Here is a 25,707-nt window from a genome sequence, read left to right as displayed (position 1 = left end):
TTTATCACATCCATGATTTAACGATAGCTTTAAACATGCACTCCGCAATTTGAAGAGAAAGAATGTAAGTACCGTATACATAACGAGTTCAATATTGTATTGTGAAAAATTAACATATCAGGGTTGGTTATAGTTCATCAAATGGTCTGACCTTTCTGGTTTTAAAAAATAACATTGAGGTGAAGACTGTTTCAAGCTGCTCTGCAGCCTCAAACTTCTCAAGATCCTGGTTCCAAAGCGTTTTTAGTTCTGTCTGTCTTCCATTGAAAGACAGATGCATGAAGTTACCCCCTGACTTTGTCCTTGTTTCTGATGTTAAGGATTTGAAAACATACATTAGCACTGACATTTTGACCTCACTGTAGGCTGTTTCTAGACTTGCCTTGATGAACACAGTCTAAGCAAGGCCTAAGGCAAGCAACAATATGCATATGACCAAGGCATCTAACTCGAGAGCCCTTCCTCTTCACTTCCACAGAGCATTCTCTTACCACTTGGGAATACCACATTTCCTTCTCTTTCAGCAGACACCAAATTTGTAGCTTAGTAAACTCATCATAAAGGAACCTAGCATGATTGAGCAGGGTTTTTGGCTGTCTTTGGATGTGGAGTAGCATTGCAAAGCCCTTTTTACAGTTTTGGAGATGTTATTTGTTCCTGACACGTCTCTGGATGCACTAGCAGAGAATGTAAAGCCATGATTTGGAGCTTCCTCTTGAATATCAGCTTTTGTACATGAAACTTACCCAGCAGATATATACTTAGCTATAGACTCGGTCGTCCCGACAGAATTTCAAAACTCGCGGCACACGCGACAGGTAGGTCAGGTGATCCACCATTCCCGCCGCTGGGTGGCGGGGTCTGGAACTATTCCCGTTTTCTAAGCCATAATTTCTCTGTCGGTTGAACGGACAACACCTATTGTTCGTTCCTCCATCTTGGATTTCTACTCGTTTGCCGAGAATTTGGATTGGTTTTTTGGTGACGTATTCTGTTTTTTCTCTGGCTTGGCATACGCTTATTGTGGACTGTTTTTCGACTTTGGTTTTGACTACTCTTTCACGATGTCTGACGCTAAGGCTTCACCTATGTTTAGAGTTTGCAGTAGGAGTAGGGAAGGTTGCAAGGTTAGGCTGCCTAAATCGGCAGTAGATCCTCATAGTATTTGCGCTAAATGCAGAGAGAATGAATGTTCTTTTAATAACACCTGTGTTGAATGCGAGAACCTTACGGAGCTTGAATGGAAGGAGTTATCGTCATATGTTAGGAAGCTTGAGAGAGATAGAGTAAGAAAGGCTTCAGCTAGGTCATCTAGTAGATCTTGCTCTTTAGAACAAGAAGTTAACTCTCCTACTAACGATTTTCCCTTAGCCTCAGCTGCTTCTCCCTGTTCTGAATCCAAAGATTCTTCTTCAGAGAGGGAATATGTAAAAGCTTCAATCAAGAAACTTCAAGCTCAGCTGCGAGCTCTAAACGAAGGTAAGAGTGGTGATAGTGACTTGTGCAGTGTCCCCAGTCCAGTGGAGGGGGCGTCTGACCGGTTCCTCATTGCTCCTAGGCCTAGACCGCTTCCAAACTCCCAGGACCAGGGGAGGAGGAATGTCGAAAGCCGCAGGGAGGATGCAGAACATCCCCAACGGTCAGGCGTCCCTTCGGCAGATCCTGTTGTAAAGTCCCAGGCTGCCTCGGATTGCCGCAGAAAAGGCGTCCTAAGGGAGTGTTTTTCGGCCTCAGACTCTTCCTCTCCTAAACGAGGATGGAGTTCGGCCTCTCTTTCGCGCCCTTTGAAGAGAGCCTGGAAGGCGCCTAAAGGAGACGCGGCTGATTCCAGCCCAGAGCGTTTTCCCGAGGATTAGCCTTCGGGACCTAAGAAGACGAAACAAGAGGAGCCTTCTCTTCAGGATCCTACGAAGAAGTTTTTGATTAATCTGCAAGAGCAGTTAGCTTCTTTAGTAGGCTCCTTTGCTAAGGACTCGACAAGGAGGAAAGATGTTTCGCTCCCTGTTAAGAGTTCCGCTAAGCGCCCCTCTTCGTATGGAGGAGAAACCCTCACAATCTCCAGGGCGTTTATCGCCTTCGTCGAGAGACTCGTCTGATAGGAGTTGTTCTCCTGAGAGAAGAGTTCTTTCGCCCTATAGGCTGTCTTCTCCGAAGCGCCCTATGAGACACCGCGAATCGAGCAGAAGTCTCGATCGGTTTAGGTTCAAGGAACCGGAAAACCTATTTAAGTATCAGGATCCTTTGGGTCTGCAGGACCAGGAGCCAGGCAGGCGCAAAGAGGCAGCAAGACGCAAGAAAGGGCGTCAAGAGCCTCTCAGACCACAGGATTCAGGACGTCAGGAGTCTGCTAGAAGGCAGGAATCAGGAGGGCGCCAGGAGTCAGGACGCCATGAGTCAGGGCGCCAGGAGTCAGGGCGCCAGGAGTTAGGATGCCAGGAGGCAGGACGCCAGGAGTACGTTAGGCGTCAAGAGTTAGGGCGCCAAGAGCCTGTTAAGCGTCATGAATCAGGACGCGGGGATCTTTTCAAGCGCCCTGAATCAGGGGCGCCAGGAGCCTAGCAAGCGCCGCGAACCTGGCGAACCGCAAGAACCTAGACCAACAAGAGTCTAGTAAGGTCGCAAGAGTGTTTCGGACAAAGGCAGGAGCCTCACTCTTTCGCATAGAAGTGCTAATGTTCATCGCGCCCCTGTCCCCTTTCCGGGAAAGGAAGGGTTTTCCTTCTTCCCGGGAAGAGCCAGATCACTCCCAAACGGGTCTCCTTCGGTGGGAATCAGTTTGGACCCAGGTATCCGGAAGACGACGAGGCCAGTAGATGTAGCAGTTTTGCTGACTACAAGAGACCTTCACCCTTTTTGATGCTAAAGGAGGATTTCAGAGACTCCAGTTCATCCTGCTGACCCTCCTTACACCAGGATCTTTGATGTCTAGCACAAAAGCTCTCAAGTAAGTTCGTTTCCTTCGTCAATAAATGCACCCCGCCTCGTTTGTATGAAAAACGGCCTTAAAGACCTTTTCAGAGTGGTTGAACGTTCCAGAAAGGGAAGCGGGCAAAACATGGTTTTTCCTGCCCATTCCTTCCAAGTTAACAGGCAAACCAGGAAGGGTGGTGGACGAGACCAAAAGAACCTATGGGGTTAGGTCCTCCCTTCATTCCGCAGATGCGGATTTTACTTCCTTAGTGGACTTCTTCCAGGAGGAAGTCTTTTGCTGTCCTGCTTAAGGCAAACATGGGGCATGTGTGAGCTAGAAGCCACCTTCTAAAGGGCCTCTTTAAAAAACCCTGGAAGTCTTCAATTTTATGGACTGGGCTTTGGGAGCTTTAGCTAAGAGAGCTCAGGACACTGACTTTGTTTCCATGGAGGAACTTTCAAGCGTCCTGGCTTGCTTGGACAGAGCGGTCATGGACGGTTCCGTAGAAGTTGCCTCTCTTTTTGGAACGGGAGTCTTAAAGAAGAGATCGTCTTTAGCTCTTTTCTAGCAAGAGCCGTATCACCTTTGCAAAGAACATCTCTTCTTTTGCAACCGTTATCCCCGCATCTGTTTTCCACAGGAGACTGTTAGAGAGGTTTCTAAATCTCTTACGGAGAAGGCAACTCAGGATCTCCTCACGCACTCAGCCAAGAAGTTTAGGCCGGCAGTGCCTATAGAGAAAAAGAGAGACCCTCTTTTGTACAGCCCTTTCGAGGTGCCTCCTCTTCTAGAGCCCCTCTTAGAGGTCGCAGACCAGATAGAAGGAGTAGACCATCTAGAAGGTCCTTCGGGAAGTCTAGATGAGCAGGGAGTCCTCCAGACGAAAGTAGGTGCCAGACTACTCCACTTTGCAAAAGTCTGGGCGCAGAAGGGAGCGGACTCTTGGTCCCTCTCTATCCTGAAAAAGGATACTTGATCCCCTTCAGGGAAAATCCTCCCTTGACGACAACTCCAAGGGAGTTGACTGCAAGATACTCGGATCCGGTCCGAAAGCTTGCTATTTTGCAAGCAGTGGAACAGATGATTTTCCAGGAAGCGGTAGAACTGGTTCAAGATCTCCAGTCTCCAGGATTTTACAATCGGCCTATTCTGGTACCGAAAGCATCGGGGGATGGAGACCGGTTCTAGACGTCAGTGCCCTGAATTTCTTTGTCTTGAAGAAGAAACAATTTTTAATGGAGACGTCTTCCTCTGTTCTGTCTGCTCTTCGTCCAGGGGACTGGATGGTGTCCCTGGACCTTCAGGATGCGTATTTCCATGTGCCAATTCATCCGGCAGCAAGGAAATATCTGAGATTCATGTTCCAAGGGAAGGTGTTCCAGTTCCGAGCGATGTGCTTCGGACTTTCGACTGCCCCTCAAGTCTTCACGGACATCATGAAGAATGTAGCTTATTGGCTACATCTGGAAGGATCAGGATCTCGTTATATCTGGACGATTGGCTAATAAGAGCCCAATCGGAGAAAAAATGTCTGGAGGACCTGTTGTTTACTCTAAATTTGACAAAAGTCCCTAGGACTTTTAGTCAATCGCGAGAAATCCATGCTGACTCCCCAGCAGAGTATTGTCTATCTGGGGATTCAGATGGATTCTCGGATTTTCTAGCGTATCCTTCGCAGGAAAGGAGAGAATGCTGCTTAGAAAAGGTGGCAGTCTTCTTAAGGAAAGAACGATTGTTCCGCGAGGGAATGGATGAGCTTTACTGGGGACCCTCTCCTCGATGGAACAGTTCGTTTCCTTAGGAAGACTACACCTACGACCCCTTCAATTTTATCCGAAGGAGAAGTGGGATTGGAAGTCCAACAATCTAGGAGATTACATTTCCAATCTCGAAAGGGATCAAGGAGAATATCCGTTGGTGGGTTAGCTCCCACAGAAACTAAGCAAGGGAATCTCCCTTCTCTTACAGAACCCTCGCCTAGCGTTATTTGCAGATGCCTCAGATTCAGGGTGGGGAGCGACCCTAGGTTCGGAAGAAGTGTCAGGCACTTGGGAAGGAGAACAAGTGTCCTGGCACATAAACAAGAAAGAACTAACAGCCATTCATCTAGCTTTAGTTCATTTCGAGGAACAGGTCTCAGGTCTGGGGATTCAGATTCACTCGGACAACACAACAGCCCTCGCTTATATAAAGAAACAAGGGGGGACGCATTCCTTTTCCCTGTACGAATCAGCAAAGGATCTGCTGATTTGGGCTCAGGAAAGGAGATCTCTCTTCTCACAAGGTTTGTGCAGGGAGAGAAAATGTGCCCGGGCAGATCTTGTTTGAGCAGAAAAGAACAAGTCCTACCCACGGAATGGACTCTCAATCCTCAGATTTGCCAACAACTTTGGCATCTGTGGGGAAGGCCCAATATAGACCTGTTCGCGACCAACAAGAATCACAGATTAGAGACCTATTGCTCCCCGATCTCGGATCCACAAGCAGTAGCAGTAGACAGCTTTCTGCTAGATTGGACGGGCTTGGACGCATACGCCTTCCCTCCTTTCAAGAAAGTAGGGGAAGTATTGAGGAAGTTCGCTTGCGCGGAAGGAACAAGAATGACCCTCATCGCTCCCTTCTGGCCAGCTCTCGATTGGTTCACAGAGGTGCTGGAGTGGTTAGTAGATTTTCCAAGATCGCTTCCACTAAGGAACGATCTTCTCAAACAACCCACTTCGACAGGTTTTTCACAAAAACTCCCCGCTCTAAGTCTGACCGCCTTCAGACTGTCGAAGGACTTGTTCAGAGCAAGGGGCTTTTCACGAGAAGTGGCGAAGGCTATTGCAAGAGCCAGAAGAGTCTCCACCTCTAAAGTATATCAGTCGAAGTGGGAGTTGTTTAGAAGATGGTGTAAGGAAAGAAAATATCCTCTTCCAGTACCTCTGTAACTGAAATCGCAGATTTTCTCCTATATTTGAGAAAAAGACTGTAACCTGGCAGTTTCAACAGTGAAGGGTTACTGAAGTATGCTGGCCTCAGTTTTTCGACATAGAGGAATAGATCTGACGAATAATAAAGATCTACATGACCTTATAAGGTCTTTCGAAACCCAAACCCGAAAGACCATGTAATCAAGAAGCCTAGCTGGAACTTGGATGTGGTCCTCAAGTTCCTAATGTCGGAAAAATTTGTACCGTCACGCAGCTTCGTTTAGAGACTTAACGAGAAAGTCATTATTCCTCTTTGCGTTAGCAACAGCCAAGAGAATTAGCGAGTTGCAAGCTTTGGAAGGCAAAGTGGGTTTTAAGAAGGATTCAGCGATTTGCTCCTTTAAACCATTTTTTCTAGCAAAAAAGGAAAATCCCTCAAAGCCTTGGCCAAGAAGCTTTGAGATAAGAGGACTATCTTCATTAACAGGGAGAGAACTAGAAAGGACTTTGTGTCCAGTCAGGGCACTCAAGTTCTACCTGGAGAAGAAGAAGTTGCTGAGAGGTACAGAAGAAAGTCTTTGGTGCTCTGTCCAAGAGATCCGAAAGATCGATTTCTAAGAACGCCCTTACATACTTCATAAAAGATGTAATAAGGGAAGCTCACCTTAAGTGCGATGAAGAGCACCTCAAGGTTCTCAGAGTGAGAGCTCATGAAGTGAGAGCCATAGCTACGTCTATGGCATTTCACAAAACATGGTCTCTTCAGGCTCTTATAGAGGTCTACGTTTTGGAGATGTAATTCTGTGTTCGCCTCGAATTACCTAAGAGACGTTAAAATTTCGTACGAAAAGGTTCTTTGCTCTTGGGAGCGTGTGTCTTTCGGCGAATTCAGTGCTGGGAGAAGGGGCTGAGGCTAATCCTTCCTAATTTAGTTTAGTGCTTAAATTACTTTTTATTGGTGGTTGTTTTTTATTGGTTAATTGTCAGAGGGAATAGGGAACCCTCTTGCAATTCATAGATTATAACAATACTAACATGGTCAGGTGATCGGGATTGGCTTCAGTGCTCTTTGTGATTTTTTAATAACCTTAACTCTGTCATGTAAGAGGGCGAGTCTCCATTGATATGACAAAAGGTCAAGGCTCTACCATGTAAGTGGGTCAGCCCCCATTGGTACGATCCAGAATAGGCTCTGTCGCGTAAGCGGGCTAGCCCCCATTGAACGATCCAAAGAGTTTATTCAACCATAGGTTCATTCCTCGTTGAAACTCTTGAGGCAGGCAGACTCATCGACAGTAGTCATGAAGTCTTCAGCCCAATCAGGTAGGAACTATGGATTATTTTATCCAAGAACATAGGTTGTTTTTTTCCCTGTTTTTTAATGTATTTAGTTTAAGTATTATTTTGTTTTTAGCTGTCTTGCCCGCCACCAAGGGTGCCAATCAGCTAAGTATATATCTGCTGGGTAAGTTTCATGTACAAAAATGATATTGTTAAGATACAATAAAGTTTTGTACATACTTACCTGGCAGATATATACGATTAATGGCCCACCCATCCTCCCCTCAGGAGACAGGTGGAAGAGAAATTATGGCTTAGAAAACGGGAATAGTTCCAGACCCCGCCACCCAGCGGCGGGAATGGTGGATCACCTGACCTACCTGTCGCGTGTGCCGCGAGTTTTGAAATTCTGTCGGGACGACCGAGTCTATAGCTAAGTATATATCTGCCAGGTAAGTATGTACAAAACTTTATTGTATCTTAACAATATCATTTTTAGGCAACAAAACTTTTTTTTTTTTCCAGCAGGACTTTTACAGATGACATTGGCAAGACAAATGACATCCCCTTCATTCTCGTGACCTTTTTATCATAACCTTCTAGAGTTGAAACTCTGGGGTACAAGTCATAATCTTACTAACAAGGTACCTTTGTGTTTTTGTGACCTTTTGGTAACCCTAAAGACATTCAGATCATACCACTCCTAATTCCAGTGGCTTGTCTTGCTCCAGAGGTCCTAACTGTATGTTGTAGGACTGGTTAGAGTCTCTCTCCTAAGTAAGTTACTCAGGTTTTCATCAAGTGATGGGTATAAAAAACTTTTTTCTTTTACAAATCCTTAACTTTACAAACATTTTCATGACCCTCAACCAGATTGTACTCTCTCTTCTACCGTAATTCAGGCAGCACTCAGTACTTTGCAATTGCATTCCAGATTGGAAGCTGGTGCACATTTAAGGCTTTTCCCCGTTGCTGAATCACCACTGGTTCCATGCAACGTAAAAACACCATACAAACAAACAAAACAAACACATTTAAGGCTTTGGTAAAGTGATGAGTTTGTGTGAAACAGCCAGTTTTAATTTAAAAATATTATCTCCTTAATTTTTTTAGATTGAGAAAATTGTGGGATCATCAGATGACAATCTTCCAAGAACCATTGCAGATATCCAAGTAGCTCTGCATATGTGTGAAGATACTCTTGCCACTGATAAACAATTTAATACTGTAAGTAACTAATCTTTTGTTGGTTTTTTTCTCTTGTTTTTTAATATTGTTTTTTTTATATGGCTGTTGATATATGAATAGGATATCATTTTTTTTTCAAGACTACTGGATGATTTCATTGCATTATAAACTTTGAAATTTTCCTGTTTCATTTATTTGTACGTAATGCATTCTTTTTAATTAGCATTCTTTTTATTTAAATCACTTGTCTCACAAACTGTCTCACAAATTTATCTTCTTACTTTTGCTATATACTTGATTTTTCACAACAATATTCAGTGGCCTTTACCTTGAATACCAGATTTAAATAGCCATATATTTTTACTTATAATTTATGTACAGTAAGGCTTTGATATTTTGGAGCAAAATGAAAGTGTAATAGTGATTTAGGAAACACCACTTTTAGGTAATATATATAGTTCACATGATTTGCTGCAATAAAGTCTTAAAAGCTGTGAATGCTCTTGAATACTGCTGTGCCAGTTTTTTGAGATTCTGATAAGATTCATAAGTAAACAGATTTCTGTCACAAAACTTTTAATTCTGAAATATCCCAAAGACTTCTCTGAATTTGTTTTCAGCATCTATATAGTAGTTCATATAGTCACTAAGTTCTATGTTCTTAGAGACCTATGTTCTGATAGTCCATAAATCTTTAATATTTTTTGACAATAGTACTCTTTAAGTAATCACAAAAAGGACTAGAACTAATTTTAAGACAGAAAACATACAAAAATTTGGAAAATGAGGTTGGAATAGACCTGATGAAATATAAGTACAACCCCATAGTTGGGTCATGCTGTTCACTGCAGCATTTTTTCATCTGGCTGCAACCCTTTTCATTCCTATTACTGTACCTCCATTCATATTATGTTTCTTCCATCGTACTGTCCACCCTTTCCTAACAATTTTTTCATAGTCTAACTGCCAGGTTTTCCTTCTGTTACACCTTTGAAACCTTTTTACTCTCAATTTCCCATTCAGCACTGAATTTCTGCATAGATCCCTAAATTTCCTGTTCAGTTTCATTCCATAAACATAAAAGGCAGAAACTTTACCTGCAGGATACATAAGCTGTCCCTTGCAAAAGAATTGTGTTGCAGAACGAGAGCTGCAAGATTATGATCGTCCAAATCTTGCTAAGCATACAAAATAAAATTTGCTAAAATGTTGCCACGGACATATTACAGTATGGTGTACTGAAAACACTCGCCAGGGAAATCGTGGAACAAACCCTGTTTTGATATGTACCTTCTCACTTGGAAAGGTATCAATGGTTTTTAAAAGACCTAAAACATTTTTCAAGGCCATATTACCTATGCACAGCACATCATCCCATGATCATGAACAGCTAGGGGAAAGTTTGAAATAATAATGTCCAGGATTACAAGAAAAATTTCAATTTCAATGATGTTTTACTGAGTTCTGAAGTGGAGTACCTCTGATTATCAGAGGGGAGTTAAAAGTCCTTCAAGACTGAGCACATGTTTGGAGCATTTCTTAATGTGTAATTATTGATATGTCATAAATGTACAAATTTTTTTAATTGTTTTTAATCTTTGGTCTCTTAGTTACAATTTTTCCTATTATGTTTTTTCATAAAGTTTTTTGTATTTTTTCTGCAGGAGGAACTTTTAGCCAAGAAAAGAGCTGATCGCAGTGCCCGGCTTGGAGCTGTACAGCGGGATGTGGATGAAAAGCTGAAATTACTTGATGACACTTATAAAGAGAAGGAAAAGGCAATGAGGTTGCAGTTTGAGCAACTAGAGAAAAATGCTGGTTATGGGAAATGATTTGTTGTACTCATTGCTTTCAGTACAAAATCATAGCTGAATAGCCATTTCAGAGCAGCCAAGTGTCATATAGTCTTTTAGACAGTTTTCTGTGACTTTCTCGCCAAAAGTAGTGGGCTTAGCATTTATGATTGTATGAATCGTATGTTAATTTAATCTCAGGTGCTTTAAGTGTTTTTGTTAGTATTTTTGAAGGTTTAATTTCTTATTTTTAACTTATAATTCTTATCATAAATTCAACATATGTATATATAATTTTTGTGCAAATGTATGGCCTGGAAATCCTCTATTATACATTACTATTATTGCTAGTGTCGTAAGGCTGATATTGAAGCAATCTATTTGCAAGCAATCATAACTCTTCCTGTAAAGAAGTGCCAATATTTTAGTATAGATATAGGGCTATTAGGATTATATTTTAGCCATGGATCACATCACTGTCATTCCGTCAAAGAGATTTGTTCAAATCTTACAAGAGCTCTGTACAACATTTGGAGCATTAGATAGCATCAAAGACAAGTTGTCTTCAAGTGGTAATTCTTATGGCGAGATAAAGCTCACAACCCAGGAAATCAAATGGTGTCATCTCAAGATGAGAGAGAGGGGCATACCAGAAAGAGTGCATGAGCTCTTAGAAGAAAGTGAAGTTATTCTTCCAAAATATGAACCTCCGCCTAGAAATCCGGAACTTGAAGCACGCATCCAAAAACTCCGAGCCGAACAGGAGAATCGAGAGTACAATAAAATGGTTGAATCAGTCTGTCTTAATAAGGGAAGTGCATATTTGGGTGATGTTTCAGAGGACTTAAAAAGTGTCAATAGGCAGATTGTATCGGGCGCTCAGTACCTTCTCTCTATTGTTGGTACTTTCTTTGGCGTATTCATGGTCGCAGGGATGGCCACCCCAGATTATGGTATCCGAGCTCTCCTAGCTACTGTATCAGCCCTTGTGGTCGGGCTTGCTGAAATTTACTTTATCATTAAGCATGACATTTGGGAAGAAGAGAAAAAGAAAAAAACATAGTTTATTTTTTATGTCACTGCAAGTTATCATTGCCTAATAAACTATATAGCCTCATTCCTAGACTCTCATACGGATCAAAGGACATGCTCTGAATAGAGAGGTGAAAATTAGAGCAATTTAAAGACAATAGAACAGTCAAGTTTTAAGAGGCCAAAGGAATTTTTTTTTACTCAAGGGCAAAAGCCACACAGCTTGGAGTGGGAGAGATGATGCAGCCAAGAACCTTCAGTACTCTCTACTTTCATCAGTACCCAAGGTATTGCCTCGGATAAAGGATTGTGTCGGCAATTAAGGTCATTTGCTCTGATGATACTACCGTGTGTCGCATGCCAAGAGGTCATGTGTCAGGTATTCTTAGGGAAAGGATGAGTACATTTCCTGGTAAGGATTAGATAAGCTCAGTGCAGTACTTTGTTGTACTACTGACACTCTATAGGTTCTGGACACTAACATGGGACAATATGGTAAGTTTGTAAAATTATTCAGTCTTATAAGAATTAAGTATTATATTTTTGTTCTTCAGTTGTATGTGATTACAAACAGTTTAAGAAATGCACAGCCACAATATTTGTGATCACAAACATTTTTCCCCTTTATAGTGATAGTCAAGATCATCGTTGACCTTGAACTCATTGTCTTTTCAACATACCACGATAAATATGAAATTCACGTAAGTTCTTTTCTTATTCTAAAATATCTAGCAAAGTACTTTTTTTATTACATTGGATTAAAAAATTTACTACAAGTACATATATTCAAAAATTCCTTCAAGAGCTGATCATATTTCATTTTGAATTTTTGGACAATAAGAAAAGTTATTTATAATAACTTGTCTGTATGTACTATATTTTTTATTGTTAATATGTCCATCACTTGGCGAATAGAGTTTTGTCGTTTTTTCACAATGATGAGAGAACTGGTCCTGTGTCTTAACCCTGTGTTACAAAGATGCCATTGTGAACTAATTGCTCCTGGCAAGTATGCCATTCAGATGGAAAACAGATTTATTTTTAAGTTAAGATTTGGCTTCATTGAAAACTGATCAAAGTTTTTTCAGTACAGTAATTCATATGGCCTTATTCAGGTATCAGATTTTTGTTTGTTTGTCTCTTGCTGGGGTTAATACAGGTATATAATTTCATAAAGAATTTTGTATTTAGGGTTTGTTTTCAGTAACTACCAGCACCAGAATACATGCCAGTTTTGATTAACATTATTGCCCCCCCCCCCCCCCCCCCCCCCCCCCCCCAAATCCCCCCCCCCCCCCCCCCCCCCCTGCGGTAGTTTTTTTTTTCTATTGGTTCTTGAGACTGAGCAGCATCGGAATTGGATTTGTACTTCTTACAGCCTCACTCTTGAAGTATTTTTTTTATTACAAGGCCTGAACAGTTTGGAATGAATACTTTACTTTTCTATGAATGGAAATGATAAAACATTTCCTTTTGGTAGAAAGCCTGATCAATTGTAATTCCCCTATCAGGACATATAGGATGTATTGTGTATTTGATTTTGACATGTTAGGATTTTTAAAGGAAAAACATTTCTATTTTATTCAGTTTAAATTGGGTGATCAGCTAAGACGTTAATGAGGCTAATCATTCGTATAGACTACAATAATATAATAGTAATTTCAACTATTTATGTTGGTCCACAACCAGAGTTATTTATTTCATGGCCAATTTGAATCCCTTAAAAAGTTCAATAACAAATGTTCCTTTTCATGGAAAATGCACCCTTCCTCCACAAAGGGTTAGATGCAGTGTTAAAAAGATCTATACAAATCTCACTTTTGAAATCAAGTGTTGCATTTTTAATGGTTTAATTTTTGTAAGTATAAGAGACTTACCATTCATAACTGTTTCAGGTAAGTGGAATGCATTTCAAATCTAAGTATGCTGATGTTGAAGAGTGTCAGTTATTGTAAGGTAAAGAAGCTCTCAAATTTGACTTCTTGAAACCTGGTGGGTTTCATGTGCAAAGGTAATGTTTCACAGAACTTAATCTTTCAGTCATTGCTGAAGAAGTAAGTGACATATTTAAGCATACGTATTGAACTCCACTCTTAGATAGCTGTTATAGAAAACATAAAAAGTAGCTGGAACAGTACTTACTAACCAGTGAAAAATGGCTGAGCAGCATTAAACAAGGTTGATTTTGTGTTCTTGACTTAAGACATTTTCATATTGTAACTTTGTCCCTCACTGTCTCTGTTATTGTCATCAGACTTAGGTTAAGGTGATAATCTAACTCAGTGGTGTTATTATGACTTACAGGTGGGCAAATTGTTTGTTTACATATTTTGATTACTTCTAAGCATTCCACATTTATGTCTAGCTGTATTGTTGTTACTGAGTCGGCCAGTCTTTAGTTGATTTCCTCAGTTTGGTTCTTTGTGATTTATAGCAGAGAATTAAAATGCCAATATACTATGTTCATTTGTTTGATTTTTCCTTGGCTGTATGTAAAGATAGCAGTGAGACCTCAAGTAAGCCAGCTAACGACACCTTCCCATAGAATTAAGAACTTGGTACTTGCAGAATGCCTCAAAATTTTCTTTTCAATTTCTCCATCATTATTATCTTTTTACATAGTAGTTTAACCAGACCATTGAGCAAAATACTTTTGTAGGGCTGACCAGAAGGATTCGTCCTTAATAATAAAATTAAAAGCAACACTTCAGCATAACATACTAAGGTCTGGCTTTCTGATTAGTAACAGAGGCCCTCTGTTATTATCTGTGCTTGAACACTAATTAGATAACTTACAGCTAACAGCTAACTTGTACTTAACACTTAATATTCAGTTTAAGAGATTTATTTCAAAATGTATCACATCAAATAAAATATTGTACCATAGCAAAAATTAACCATATTGATTTGGCTGATAAATAAAGTCCATTAAGTTGTGGTGTCACTTGTTTCCAAACCTTGTCATTTACTGTGACTCGAAGTTTGGATATTCACATAAGAAACATTTAGCTGTTATCGTTGACCAGTATTCTCTGAATCAGCTATCCTTTGGCGCCAAATGAGCATGACCTACTTGAAATCAAAAATTAATTACTATACAGGACTACATTACTGTACAGTTCGAGACCAATGATGTATCTCTTTGCCTCGGAGCAAGTATTTGTTACAGACTTGGTTCAAGATGTAAACTGCACTTTAAAGTACGTGATTCCATGAGAAGGCAACTTCATGCTTTCGATAGACCTGAAGGATCTGTACTTTTAAATGCCTATCCATCAGAGCTTGCAGAAATATGTACTCTTGCAGTGTCAGCAGTGAGACCAGCTACCACTTCAGTATGTCAATGTTCTGGAGATGTAGACAACAAGGTTAGCATTGCAAGCATTTCACAGCCTACATCAACAAATAGGGTCACAGCATCTAGAACTTTTTTTTTTTTTTCCCAGCATTAGTTTTTTAAGAACCTTTTTTTTTTTTTTTTTTTTTTTTTTTTTTTTTTTTTCCATTTGTAATTACAGATGCAAAAGTGAGTGGTTTGACAAGCCATCAAGTTAACTGCCTTATACATTCTGGACAGACAGAACATCCTGGCAGATCAGCTCAGTTATCAGGCTAAGGCAGGAGAGACTGAGTGGTCCCTGAATACTGGACTAGCAGAGAAGCTTTTCGAGTTAATTGGTTCATCATGCTCAATCTGTTTACTACAAGAGTGAACCAGAGAAGCTTTTCGAATTAATGGTTTTGTACATGAACTTTCCTGTCAGATATATACTTAGCTATAGTCTCCGACGTTCCCGACAGAATTTCAAATCTCGCGGCACACACGACAGGTAGGTCAGGTGGTCTACCTTACCCGCCGCTGGGTGGCGGGTGTATGACCCAATCCCCCTTGCTTGTCAGATTTTCTCTGTCGCTCGGAACGATAACAACTGTTGTCGGTTCCTTTTGATAGATTTTTCGCTTCTCGCTTGCCTGGAGTTGATTTGGACTTCTTTTTGGTGACTTATTCGCTCTGTTTGGCTTGGCATACACTATTTGTGGACCGTTTTTGACTTTGCGCTGGAATTTTCTTTAACATGTCTGATCTGGATTCAGTAGCTAAAACTTCTGTTTTGTTTAGGGTTTGTGTGATTGAAGGGTGTAAGGTGAGGTTGCCGAAAGCTTCGGTTGACCCTCGCACTGTATGCATGAAATGCAGGGGGAATGAATGTTCTTTTAGTAACCCTTGTAAGGAATGTGAGGGACTGAATGAAGACGAATACAAGGCTCTCTCTTCTTATATTAGGAAGTTCTAGTAGGTCTAGAATGAGTGAGTTGGATGTAGAACCTAACATTAATGTAGAAGTGGAACCTCCTTCCCAGGTTGCAGCCCCTGCTCCCCGCACCGAAGCCGAAGATTATCTTCGGAGGCGGCGGCTTTAAGAGCTACGATTCATTCGATGGATCAGAAGATTTGTCAGTTAGAACAAGGTAAGGAGAGTGTTAGTGATCAGTGCAGTGTCCCCAGTGTTGTGGAGGGTGCGTCTGACTGGCTCCTTAGTGCCTCTAGGCCTAGACCTCTTCCAGACTCCCAGTTCCAGTGGAGGAGGAAAGTCGAAAGCCGCAGGAGGGCTAGGGAGAGCCCCCACCGGTCAGGCGTCCCCTCGGCAGATCCTGAAGTATGCTCCCAGCCTGCCTCGGATCATTACGAGAAGGAGATCCTGCCTCAATGCTTCTCCTCTTCTTCGTCGCCCTCTCCGAAGAGAGGTTGGAACTCCCCAGTTGCGTCTCACCCGTTGAAGAGGGCTTGGAAGGCTTCCTGCAGTCCTTTGGCTTCCAGCCCGGAAGTATTCCCAGAAGAAACTTCTTTGGAAGTAAAGAAGCCCAAGAGATCTTGTGATCGCTTGTCTTCTCGCGCCCCTCGCTCTGCGCCTGCTTCGGAGGAAGACCAGACGGATTCTCCTACTAGAGTCCTTGCGGGACTACAGGCTCAGATCTCGGCTTTGGCGGACTCTCTGGCCTTAAGATCGCGGAGGAAGAAGGACGTTTCTCTTCCGATCAAGAGATCTAGGCGCCGTTCTTCAGAGGATCGTTCTCCGCTTCGTAGGCGATCTCCTTCGTATGGGGAGTATTCGAACGAAGGTAGGAGCTCACGCGAGCGGCCCGCTCTCCTGGCTCTCTCTCAGCTGCTTCAAGGCGCCAGACTTCACTCAGGCGCTCTGTGGAGAACGAAGACTTTTCTCCAGATAGGATCCCCGCTTCTGGTAGGCTTTCATCGCCTGCTCATCCCGCTGTTTCTAGTGTACGGCCGAGAGGAGATAGGTACTTGGAGCAGAACAGGCCTTTTTCTTCGACTCCCTCTCGTGGGACTTCTCCTTAGCAACTTCGAGAATCTAGAAGGCGCCCTTCTACAAGTAGGCGCTCGTCTTCCGGATGTCACTCTCCTCGAGTTTCGGATCTGGCTTCGAGTAGACGCTTTTCTCCTGTTCGTAGCTCCTCTCCCTTCAGACGTCAAGAGTCTGGTAGGAGCCATGCGCCTGGTAGGTGTCCTTCTGGTAGCCGCTCCCCGCAAGATAGGCGCCAAGAGCCTAGTGTACGCCGATCTCCTGGTAGGCGCTCGTTGTTTTCGAGGCGCCCTACTCCTGACTGTTCTCCTCTTGGCAGACACCAAGAGCCTCTCAAGCGCCCTTCTCCGTGTAGGCGCTCTCCTTCTTCTAGATGCCCTACTCCTGACCGTTCGCCTCTTGGTAGGCACCAAGAGCCTCGCAAGCGCCCTTCTCCTGATAGGCGCTCGTTAGCTTTGAGGCGCCCTTCTCCTGACTGTTATCCGCTTGTCAGACGTCAAGAGTCTCTCAAGCGGCCTTCTCCTAGTAGGCGCTTTTCATCTTCCAGTCGACCTTCTCTTGATCGTGCTCAACTTGACAGGCACCAAGAGACTCGCAAGCGCCCTGCTCCTGAGGCTGATAGGCACTCGGCGCCTAGCAGCCGCTCTCCTCAGGATAGGCGCCCAGATACTAGTAGGCGCTCTCCTCCTCGTAAGCGCCCTGTTGATGTATCCAGACCTTCTCGGGGTAGAAGCCCTGCCTCTCCTTCAGTCGAGATTTCGTCTACCTCGAAGAGGGAGTCTCATTGCAGACAATCCAGGTCGGGCGGGCGCTCTTCCTTTTTGTCTCGTTGTTCACCTGCTGATTTGAACTCTCCTGCGAGAAGGCACTCTCCAACCTCTCGCTCTGCTCCTGCTAGTACCTCTTCATCGCCTAAGGATCCTCCGCACTCTCCTCGACAAGGAATCCTAGAGGGTTCGGATGAGGAAACGAACACTTCCGCAGCTGTGTCTTCTTACAAGAAGCTCACAGAACTTCTACTGCAAGAGTTTGGGGATTCCCTTAGTCCCACTGCTCCTCCTTCTCCTCACTCGTTGTTTTCTACGGCAAAGACAACGAAGGGTTCGTCTTGCGTGAGGATGAAGCCTACCCTTTCGATGAAAAAGGCACTTAGGAGTTTTGGTTCCTGGACGATTTCCAAAGAGGAAGCAGGAAAAACGATGTTGGCTTTCCCACCTTCGAAGCTATCAGGACGTGCTGATTTCTGGTATGAAACAGGAGAGTCCTTCGGGCTGGGTCTACTGTCCTCGGCCGATGCGGACTTTTCGGCGTTAGTGGATGCCACAAGGAGAGCTGCACTTAACTCTGCTAAAACAACTTGGGCGATGAACGAGATCGACCACATTCTGAAAGGTATGTTCAGAGTGCTGGAGGTCTTCAACTTCCTTGATTGGTCGCTGGGAGTCCTGGCTAAGAAGATACAGGTGCCAGAGTCTTTTTCTCCAGAGGATCTCCTTTGCGTGTTATCTTGCATGGACAAGTCCGCTAGAGACGGAGCGAGCGAAATCGCCTCCTTGTATGGGGCGGGAATCGTGAAGAAGAGATCTGTATATTGCTCCTTCTTGACAAAGTCCGTCTCCCACGCTCAGAGGTCTTCGTTGCTGTTTGCTCCTCTTTCCGCTCAATTATTTCCCAAGCATCTAATCCAAGACATCTCGAGATCTCTTTCGGCTAAGGCCACCAAGGACCTTCTGGCCCAGTCAGCAAGGAAGCCTCGTCCTTCCTTCCCTACCAAGACTAAGAAGGAGAAGTCTAGTACTCGGGAACCCTTTCGAGGGGCTTCCTCCTCCAGTACCTCTTCGTTTAGGGGTCGTAGACCCAACAGAAGAGGAAAGATTTTTGCCAAGTCAGTCAAGACCTCCAAGTAACTTACAAGTCCTTCAGACAACGGTGGGCGCCAGGCTCTTAGGATTTGCGGAAGTCTGGGCCCAGGAAGGGGCGGATCCTTGGACCCTTTCAATTTTGAGGAGGGGTTACCTCATCCCTTTCACCTCAAGGCCTCCCTTGACGACCACCCCAAGGGAGTTGACGGCCAGGTACAGAGACCCCATCATGAATCAAGCTCTCCATCTAGCAGTAGAACAGATGCTGGAGAAGGAGGCTATCGAACTAGTGACAGACCATCGTTCAGCAGGCTTCTACAACCGCCTTTTCCTAGTTCCGAAATCCTCAGGGGGATGGAGACCGGTGTTGGATGTAAGCGCCCTGAACTTCTTCGTAGAAAAGAAGAAGTTCACGATGGAAACACCTTCTTCGGTGCTGGCAGCGCTTCGTCCAGGGGACTGGATGGTGTCCTTGGACTTACAGGACGCTTACTTCCACGTACCGATCCATCCTTCCTCGAGGAAGTTTCTCAGATTCATGATGGGGGGAAGAATTTTCCAGTTCAGGGCTCTGTGTTTCGACCTCTCGACGGCCCCTCAAGTGTTCATGGGGATCTTGAGGAATGTAGCTCAATGGCTTCATTTGAAGGGGGTGAGGATATCCATGTACCTCGACGATTGGCTTATAAGGGCCAATTCAGTAGATCGTTGTTTGAAGGACTTACAAGTAACACTAGAATTGACGAATGAGTTGGGACTTCTGGTCAATTTCAAGAAGTCTTGTTTAATTCCCGAACAAGAGTGTGTGTATCTCGGGATACGGATGAACTCTCAGAGTTTTTGGGCTTTTCCCTCTCAAGAAAGGATAGCCCGAGGATTCGAGAGAGTAACAGCCTTCTTAGGGAAAGAAGTATGCACAGCGAGGGAGTGGATGAGTCTGCTGGGGACGCTTTCCTCGCTGGAGCAATTCGTTTCCCTAGGAAGGTTGCACCTGAGACCGCTCCAATTCTTTCTTCATCAGAATTGGAGTCGTCGTTCTCAGGATTTGATGTTCTCCCTGTCAATATCTCAGAAAGTCAAGGAGGAACTCACATGGTGGGCAGATCCCAACATGTTTGCGAAGGGACTGTCTCTTCAATCCCAGAGCCCCAACCTAGTGTTGTTCTCCGACGCGTCAGACACGGGTTTGGGGGGCGACTCTGGGAACCAGCGAGGTGTCAGGTACCTGGGTGGGGGACCAGGTATCCTGGCACATCAACAGAAAGGAGCTGATGGCCGTGTGGTTGGCTCTGAAAGCCTTCGAACCCAACGTCAGAGGATCAGTAGTGCAGATCAACGCGGACAACACCACAGCTCTGGCATATATCAGAAAACGGGGGGGACGCATTCCTTCTCTCTGTACGAAACAGCAAGAGACCTTCTTCTGTGGGCCGAAGAAAGGGGAATCAAGCTTCTCACCAGGTTTGTGCAGGGAGAGAGGAATGTGAGAGCAGATCTCCTCAGCAGGAAAGATCAGGTCCTTCCCACAGAGTGGACACTTCATCTAGATGTATGCCAGAGCCTGTGGAAGTTGTGGGGCAGGCCACACATAGACCTCTTTGCCATGTCAAAAAACAAGAGACTGGATCCTTACTGCTCTCCAATCTCGGATCCAGAAGCATTAGCAATCGATGCTCTTCTTCTAGACTGGAGCGGAGTCGATGTCTACGCGTTTCCCCCCTTCAAGATTCTGGGGTTAACAATCAAAAAGTTCGTAGAGTCAGATTCAACGAGAATGATCCTAATCGCTCCCTTTTGGCCAGCCCAAGAATGGTTCACAGAGGTACTGGAATGGTTAGTGGACCTTCCAAGATCGCTCCCTCTAAGGAGCGATCTACTCAGACAGCCCCACTTCGACAGGTACCACAAAAATCTCCTCGCTCTCAGTCTGACTGGCTTCAGACTGTCCAAAGTCTGGTCAGAGCGAAAGGCTTTTCAACAACAGCTGCTAAAGCAATCGCAAGAGCGAGGAGATCTTCCACCTTACGTGTATACCAGTCAAAGTGGGATGTCTTCAGACGGTGGTGCAAGAGAAAGAACATTTCCTCTTCCAGTACCTCTGTGACCCAGATTGCGGATTTCCTGCTTTTTCTCAAAGAAGATTCTGATCTAGTTGTATCTACCATTAAAGGATACCGCAGTATGTTGGCAGCGGTCTTTCAGCATAGAGTCATGAATATCTCCGAGAATAAGGACCTGCATGACCTTATTAGGTCCTTTGAAATGGTTAAAAAACAGTCTCATATTACACCGAACTGGAATCTAGATGTGGTTCTCCAATTCCTTGGATCGTCTAGATTTGAACCACCTAGTTCAGCCTCGTTCAAGGATCTGACGAAGAAGGCTCTCTTCCTTATGGCTCTAGCAACCGCTAAGAGGGTGAGTGAGCTCCAAGCAATTGAGGGCAATGTTGGTTTCAAGGAAGAATCTATGGTTTGTTCGTTCCTTCCGGGATTTCTAGCTAAGAACGAAAACCCATCCCGTCCATGGCCCAGGAGCTTCGAAATTCGTGGGCTATCTTTTCTTGTAGGGGAAGAGCCTGAGAGAACTCTTTGCCCTATGAGGATTGTAAAATATTACCTTAAGAGGAAGGACCAACTTAAGGCCAATCAAGAAGTACTTTGGTGCTCCGTGAAGGACCCCACTCGACCCATGTCGAAAAATGCTCTGTCCTTCTTCTTGAGATGCCTTATTAAAGAAGCACATGTTGCCTGCAAGGAAGATCATTTTAAGCTTCTTAAGGTGAAAGCCCAAGAAGTGAGAGCCATTGCAACTTCGCTTGCTTTTAAGAAGAATATGTCTGTGCGGAACCTGATGGAGGCAACCTTCTGGAGATGCCAATCGGTTTTCGCAAATCACTACCTACGTGATGTAAAAATCACTTATGACAAATGTTTCGCCTTGGGCCCTTACGTATCGGCGGATTCGGTGCTGGGGCAGGGAGCTGGAACTTATCCTTGTTAGAGTTTTATATTTTTACCCTATATTTTGTTATTGTTGTTTATGGTTGTCTGAAAGAGGTTGCAGGGAGGCACCTCTTTTTGTCGTAGTACTAACCCTTTGTAGTTTGGTTAGGTGGTCTGATGAGTTTTGGCTCCTTGCAGAAGTAGTGGTAAGGATCTGTTAAGTAAGCGGACAAGTTCCCTTTAATAGGATCCGACTTGGATTCTACCACACAAGGGGATCACATCCCAGTGGTAGATCCGAGGGTCTTTCAGCAACAGGTCACGTCCTAGCTGTAGCTCTCCAGGCAATGCAGACTCAGAGACAGTATCAATGAAGTCTTCGGCCTGAAAAGGTGAGAACCAATGTTTGTTCCGACACGGCATACAAACCTTCGGTCCTTTTACAATAGGAAGGCACTAGCGGCAGCTGGATAGGTCGTAAGCTTTCGAACAAGGGGTTCGGTAGTTAACTGCTTGTCCGACAGGCGCGCGCGGGCGCGACTGGGAGGTAAACAAAACCACTTTTGCTTTCGGCCTGCTGGCATGTAGACGTGTATCATCGCTCTGCTGCCCGCTTCATCGTCGTTGCTTTCGCATGGTTGGTGTTTTTTCTTTTCTATTTATCTAGTGAAACTGAATTGTAGTACAATCATTTCATATTATTTCCATTGAATTCAATTGTGAATTAAAGGATCTTGGTTTCTCCACGCCTCCGATTACCCGAGTGCCGGACTGAAGGGCGTAAGTGCGGGAATTCATTTTTCCGCAGAAATGATCCTCGTATTGTGTATGCTCGGTGCCGAGGGCGGGGAGAGCGCGTCGCTCCGAGCTTATATTTTGGTTGGAAATGTGTAGATGAAAAATCGTAAGTTAAGTGCCCTTTTCATTTATGACCTGTATGCTCGTTGCCGAGCGAATGCGCTCGGCACGAAAACTTATTCTGTATGGAAGTGGAATCGCAGTACAGTATTCTTTTCATTTTCATATATTTATTTTGATTGTAGCAATACTCATTTTGGATCAGTTTCCGCTCTTACCCGGAAATTGATCCTTTCCCCTTTTTTTATTTGAATGAAGTGAAATCGCAAGTGCAGTTCTTTTTCATTTTCATATTTTATGAGATTGCATTGTTACTTGGATCAATGTTTCAGCTATTCCCGGGAATTGATCCTTCCCTTTTTATTTTGTATGAAGTGAAATCGCAAGCGCAGTATTCTTTTTCATTTTCATATATATTTTGATTGCATCAATTCATTATGGATCATGGATTCCGTTCATAATCGGGAATGGATCCTTTTACCCTTATTGCGCTCGGTACCAAGGGCGCAAATGCGCTCGATCCGAGCCCTTATCATTGTGAAGTGAATCATAATGCAAGATTCGTTTTTCATTTTATTCCTTTTATTATTCGATTGCATCAATATTTATTTGGTTCAAGTTCCGCTTCAGTCAGAATTGATCCTTATGCCCTTGCATTCGGGCCGAGGGCACGATTGCTCTCGGGCTCTTATTATTATTGTTGGGTACATGGGTGCTGTGCGGGGGTGGGGAACGAGAATCCCCCCCCCCCCCCCCCCCCCCCCCCCCCCCCCGCCGCTCAGCTCCCACAGATGGCCCTTCCCCTTCGGGGGGAGGTTATCTGGGTTCTTCTCCTCGCCCGATCCGTCGAGCGCGGGGGAGGGCGCTCGGTGCCCGATGTACAATTGTATTCGGGGTCTTCCACTCGTTCGGTGTGGGGCTCACCCCCCCACCCCCCGCACGAGGGGACTTCCCCCCCACTAATCACTACTACTGTTATTTCCGCAGGTGCTACTGCCACGAGGGTGGACCTTGGTGAGGTATGGGCGTCCTTCCATTTGCAGGGCGTGCTAGTGTCCAGGGGCTGCGGTTCTATGTCTGGGCCTACTGCGGTCACCCATGGAGTGGTGACCACGCTCCAGGTGACGACGTCCCTCCTCACCTGGTGTACTCGCCTCACGTCGTAACAGTCTTGCCTACAGCCGCGGTGTGAGTGCCGTTCTTGCTTCCGATACCGAGAGGGGGCGTTGCCGCCGCCGCTCGTGGTTGCCGCGCTGCCGCGCCACACTTCCGCTGCCCTAGAGCTCGCCCCTGGATCTGCCGCCGGTACCAGGATGTTGCTGGCTGCTGCTCCACTTCCTGTGTTTCCGGTGCTGCCTGCCGTACCTGCCGATTCTGGGCTGACTGTCCATGCAGTTGCTGCGCTGGCTGTCCCTGCCGTTGCTGCGCTGGCTGTCCCTGCCGTTGCTGCGCTGGCTGTCCCTACCGATGCTGTGCTGCGTGTGCTGCTGTTCCTGAGATGACCACCTGCTGACGTCGTCCCTGTTCGTGGTGGTACTACCCCAGACTTTGGTCTGTCTGTACAGGTGCGTCCGGGCCCTGTGGCTTCGGCTACAGCAGACCCCGGCTCCGCCCTGGATAGCCAGATCTTACGTCTGTCCTGAGGAAGCTGACGAAGAAGAGGAGGAAGGTGTCGTCGTCGTCGTCTTCATCTTCTTCATCGTCGTCGGCTGCCGCCTCTTCCCCTTCGACTTCTAAGACTTCACAGCCGAGGAAGAAGAAGGTTGCCTCCTCCCTCCTAAGAAGTCTCCCTCGGGAGCTTCTCGGGACCGTCTCACCTCGGTGGGACGGGAGGGTTCCTTCCGCTGGTCCTCCTACTCCTTCGGGAGCGGGGCCCGTCTCTTCTTCCGCAAGGAAGAAGACTACGGGGACCAGAGGGGTACCGGCTAACACGGTACTTCCTCGCATGGTGTCAGTGGTTCTGCCACTGCATCAGGGATCCGTCTCGGCCTCTCGTCGCGGGAAAGGAGGTACGAGTGTACGGTCGCCTACCAGCGACCGTGCAGCCAGGAACCAGACCTCTGAGCCCGCTCAGCGTCAGGTTCACGGCACCGGCGGAAGACTGTTGACAGCCGCTCACGCGACTCTCACCAGACCAGCTCTCGCTCTCGCGGCGACCAGCTGGCTACCCGGGGACGTGACGGTCCACGACCGGCCACGGGCTGAGGCTGGGAAGAGGTCCCCCCGTTCGCCGGTGCCAGCCACGGCTGGAACCAGCGACGTGACGTGCCGTGAGGACAAGCACCGGTCTCACTGTGACAGTGGAGCCTGCAGGTCGCCTGACCGTCGCTCTCACAGAGAGCGATCGGGTACGGCAACTAGCACCAGCTCTTCTGACACTCGAGATCGGGGCCGCTGTGCTCAGTCCAGCCGTTCTCCACAGCGAGACGGTTCGACCAGGCCTGCAGCTCGATCGCCACCGCGGGTTGACGATCGCCTGCAGCCCTCCAAGCCTGCTGGTTCTGCCAGCGAGCGAGGAGGGAGCGTCAGGTCGCCTCTCCCGTACCTTCAACCACCTCGGGTACACCGGGAGGAGCGAGTATTGAGGAGTGATCGTGAGGGGTGCGCCCTCATGATCCCACCATGACGCCCTACGTGCAGGCACGGTTCTTGGACCGGCCAGGACGTATGCGCAAGTGGATGGAGAAGACCGAGAGGGCTGTCGCTGTTCCCCCTTCTTAGGAGGAAGGTTCTCGGAATATGCTCTTGTTCGAAGGGCTTAACGGTCCTACTCTGCAAGATGCTGTGACTTCCGAGATCCAGAGGAACTTTGCCGAGGTTATAGCGCTGATTCGTCAGCACAACGACCTCGGGGAAGGATCGCCGCTCCCACCAGCAGAGCCACGTCTCGGCTCGAGTCGTTTTGGGGCCCAAGAGGGAACCCAAATCGACGGTGGGTCTGCCGCGATCGGAGCTTGCCAACTGTGTTGAACCAGGTAGTCTCTCGTCTCCGGACAAGAAGGCTCTCTCAGTTCTGGCCGGTCGAACAAGCTACTTCACCTCCTCTACTGCGACAGAGGCGTTTCTACGTGTCTTCGGACACGTATTTGAATACCCCTTCGGTCCTCCTGAGAGGTTTCGACCTCGACGAGGACTGGAATGAGTCGGAGGACGGTATCGGCTCTCTCCTGTCAGGTGTTCCCGCATCAGCCCCACCCAGACGACGTTCACAGTGGCGGCAGACCCTTACCTACCAGTATGAGTTCGTAACCCTCCTCCCGAAAAACGTTTTCTCCTGACGATTACGTTTTCCCAGGCTCTGAGAGGCCATCGCCGTAAGGCGATGGCTGCTCTTTCTTCTCCAACTGCTAGTTCCGCTGGGAAGGCGAGCCAGTATCCAATTCCTCCCCCATTCCCTCTCTCCTTACGGCTACGAGGGAAAGGGGAGGGATCCTACAGAGATTTCTCTGTAAGATCCCACGTTAGGGGCTGCGCTACCGGGGGACCTTCGGGTCCTACCTGACGTAAGCCCCGGTCATTGAGGAGGGATCCTGCCCCTTTCTCGATTTCTACGGGAATCGAGAGGACCACCAGCCGATATCGTTTGACGAATTCGGTGGGG

At 45.8% G+C, this 25,707-nt stretch overlaps 2 protein-coding genes across 2 annotated transcripts in view; both read left to right on the top strand.

The window, feature by feature from the left end:
* LOC135200391 (biogenesis of lysosome-related organelles complex 1 subunit 5-like) overlaps window positions 1-10,124 on the top strand; it is a 35,296-nt gene extending 25,172 nt beyond the window's left edge. The window contains exons 5-6 of the mRNA XM_064229020.1: window positions 8,218-8,331; window positions 9,957-10,124. Of these exons, the coding sequence (XP_064085090.1) occupies window positions 8,218-8,331; window positions 9,957-10,124 (282 nt within the window). The remainder of the gene's footprint in view (window positions 1-8,217; window positions 8,332-9,956) is intronic.
* A 420-nt stretch (window positions 10,125-10,544) lies between these two features.
* Window positions 10,545-12,404, top strand: LOC135200390 (transmembrane protein 199-like). Its single transcript, XM_064229019.1, has one exon. The coding sequence runs from the start codon at window positions 10,549-10,551 to the stop codon at window positions 11,146-11,148; it is 600 nt and encodes a 199-aa protein (XP_064085089.1). The 5' UTR covers window positions 10,545-10,548; the 3' UTR covers window positions 11,149-12,404.
* Window positions 12,405-25,707: the final 13,303 nt, after the last annotated feature.

This window comes from Macrobrachium nipponense, chromosome 26, assembly GCF_015104395.2.
Source record: "Macrobrachium nipponense isolate FS-2020 chromosome 26, ASM1510439v2, whole genome shotgun sequence".
NCBI lineage: Eukaryota > Metazoa > Arthropoda > Malacostraca > Decapoda > Palaemonidae > Macrobrachium > Macrobrachium nipponense.
This window is presented reverse-complemented; position numbering and strand designations above follow the sequence as displayed.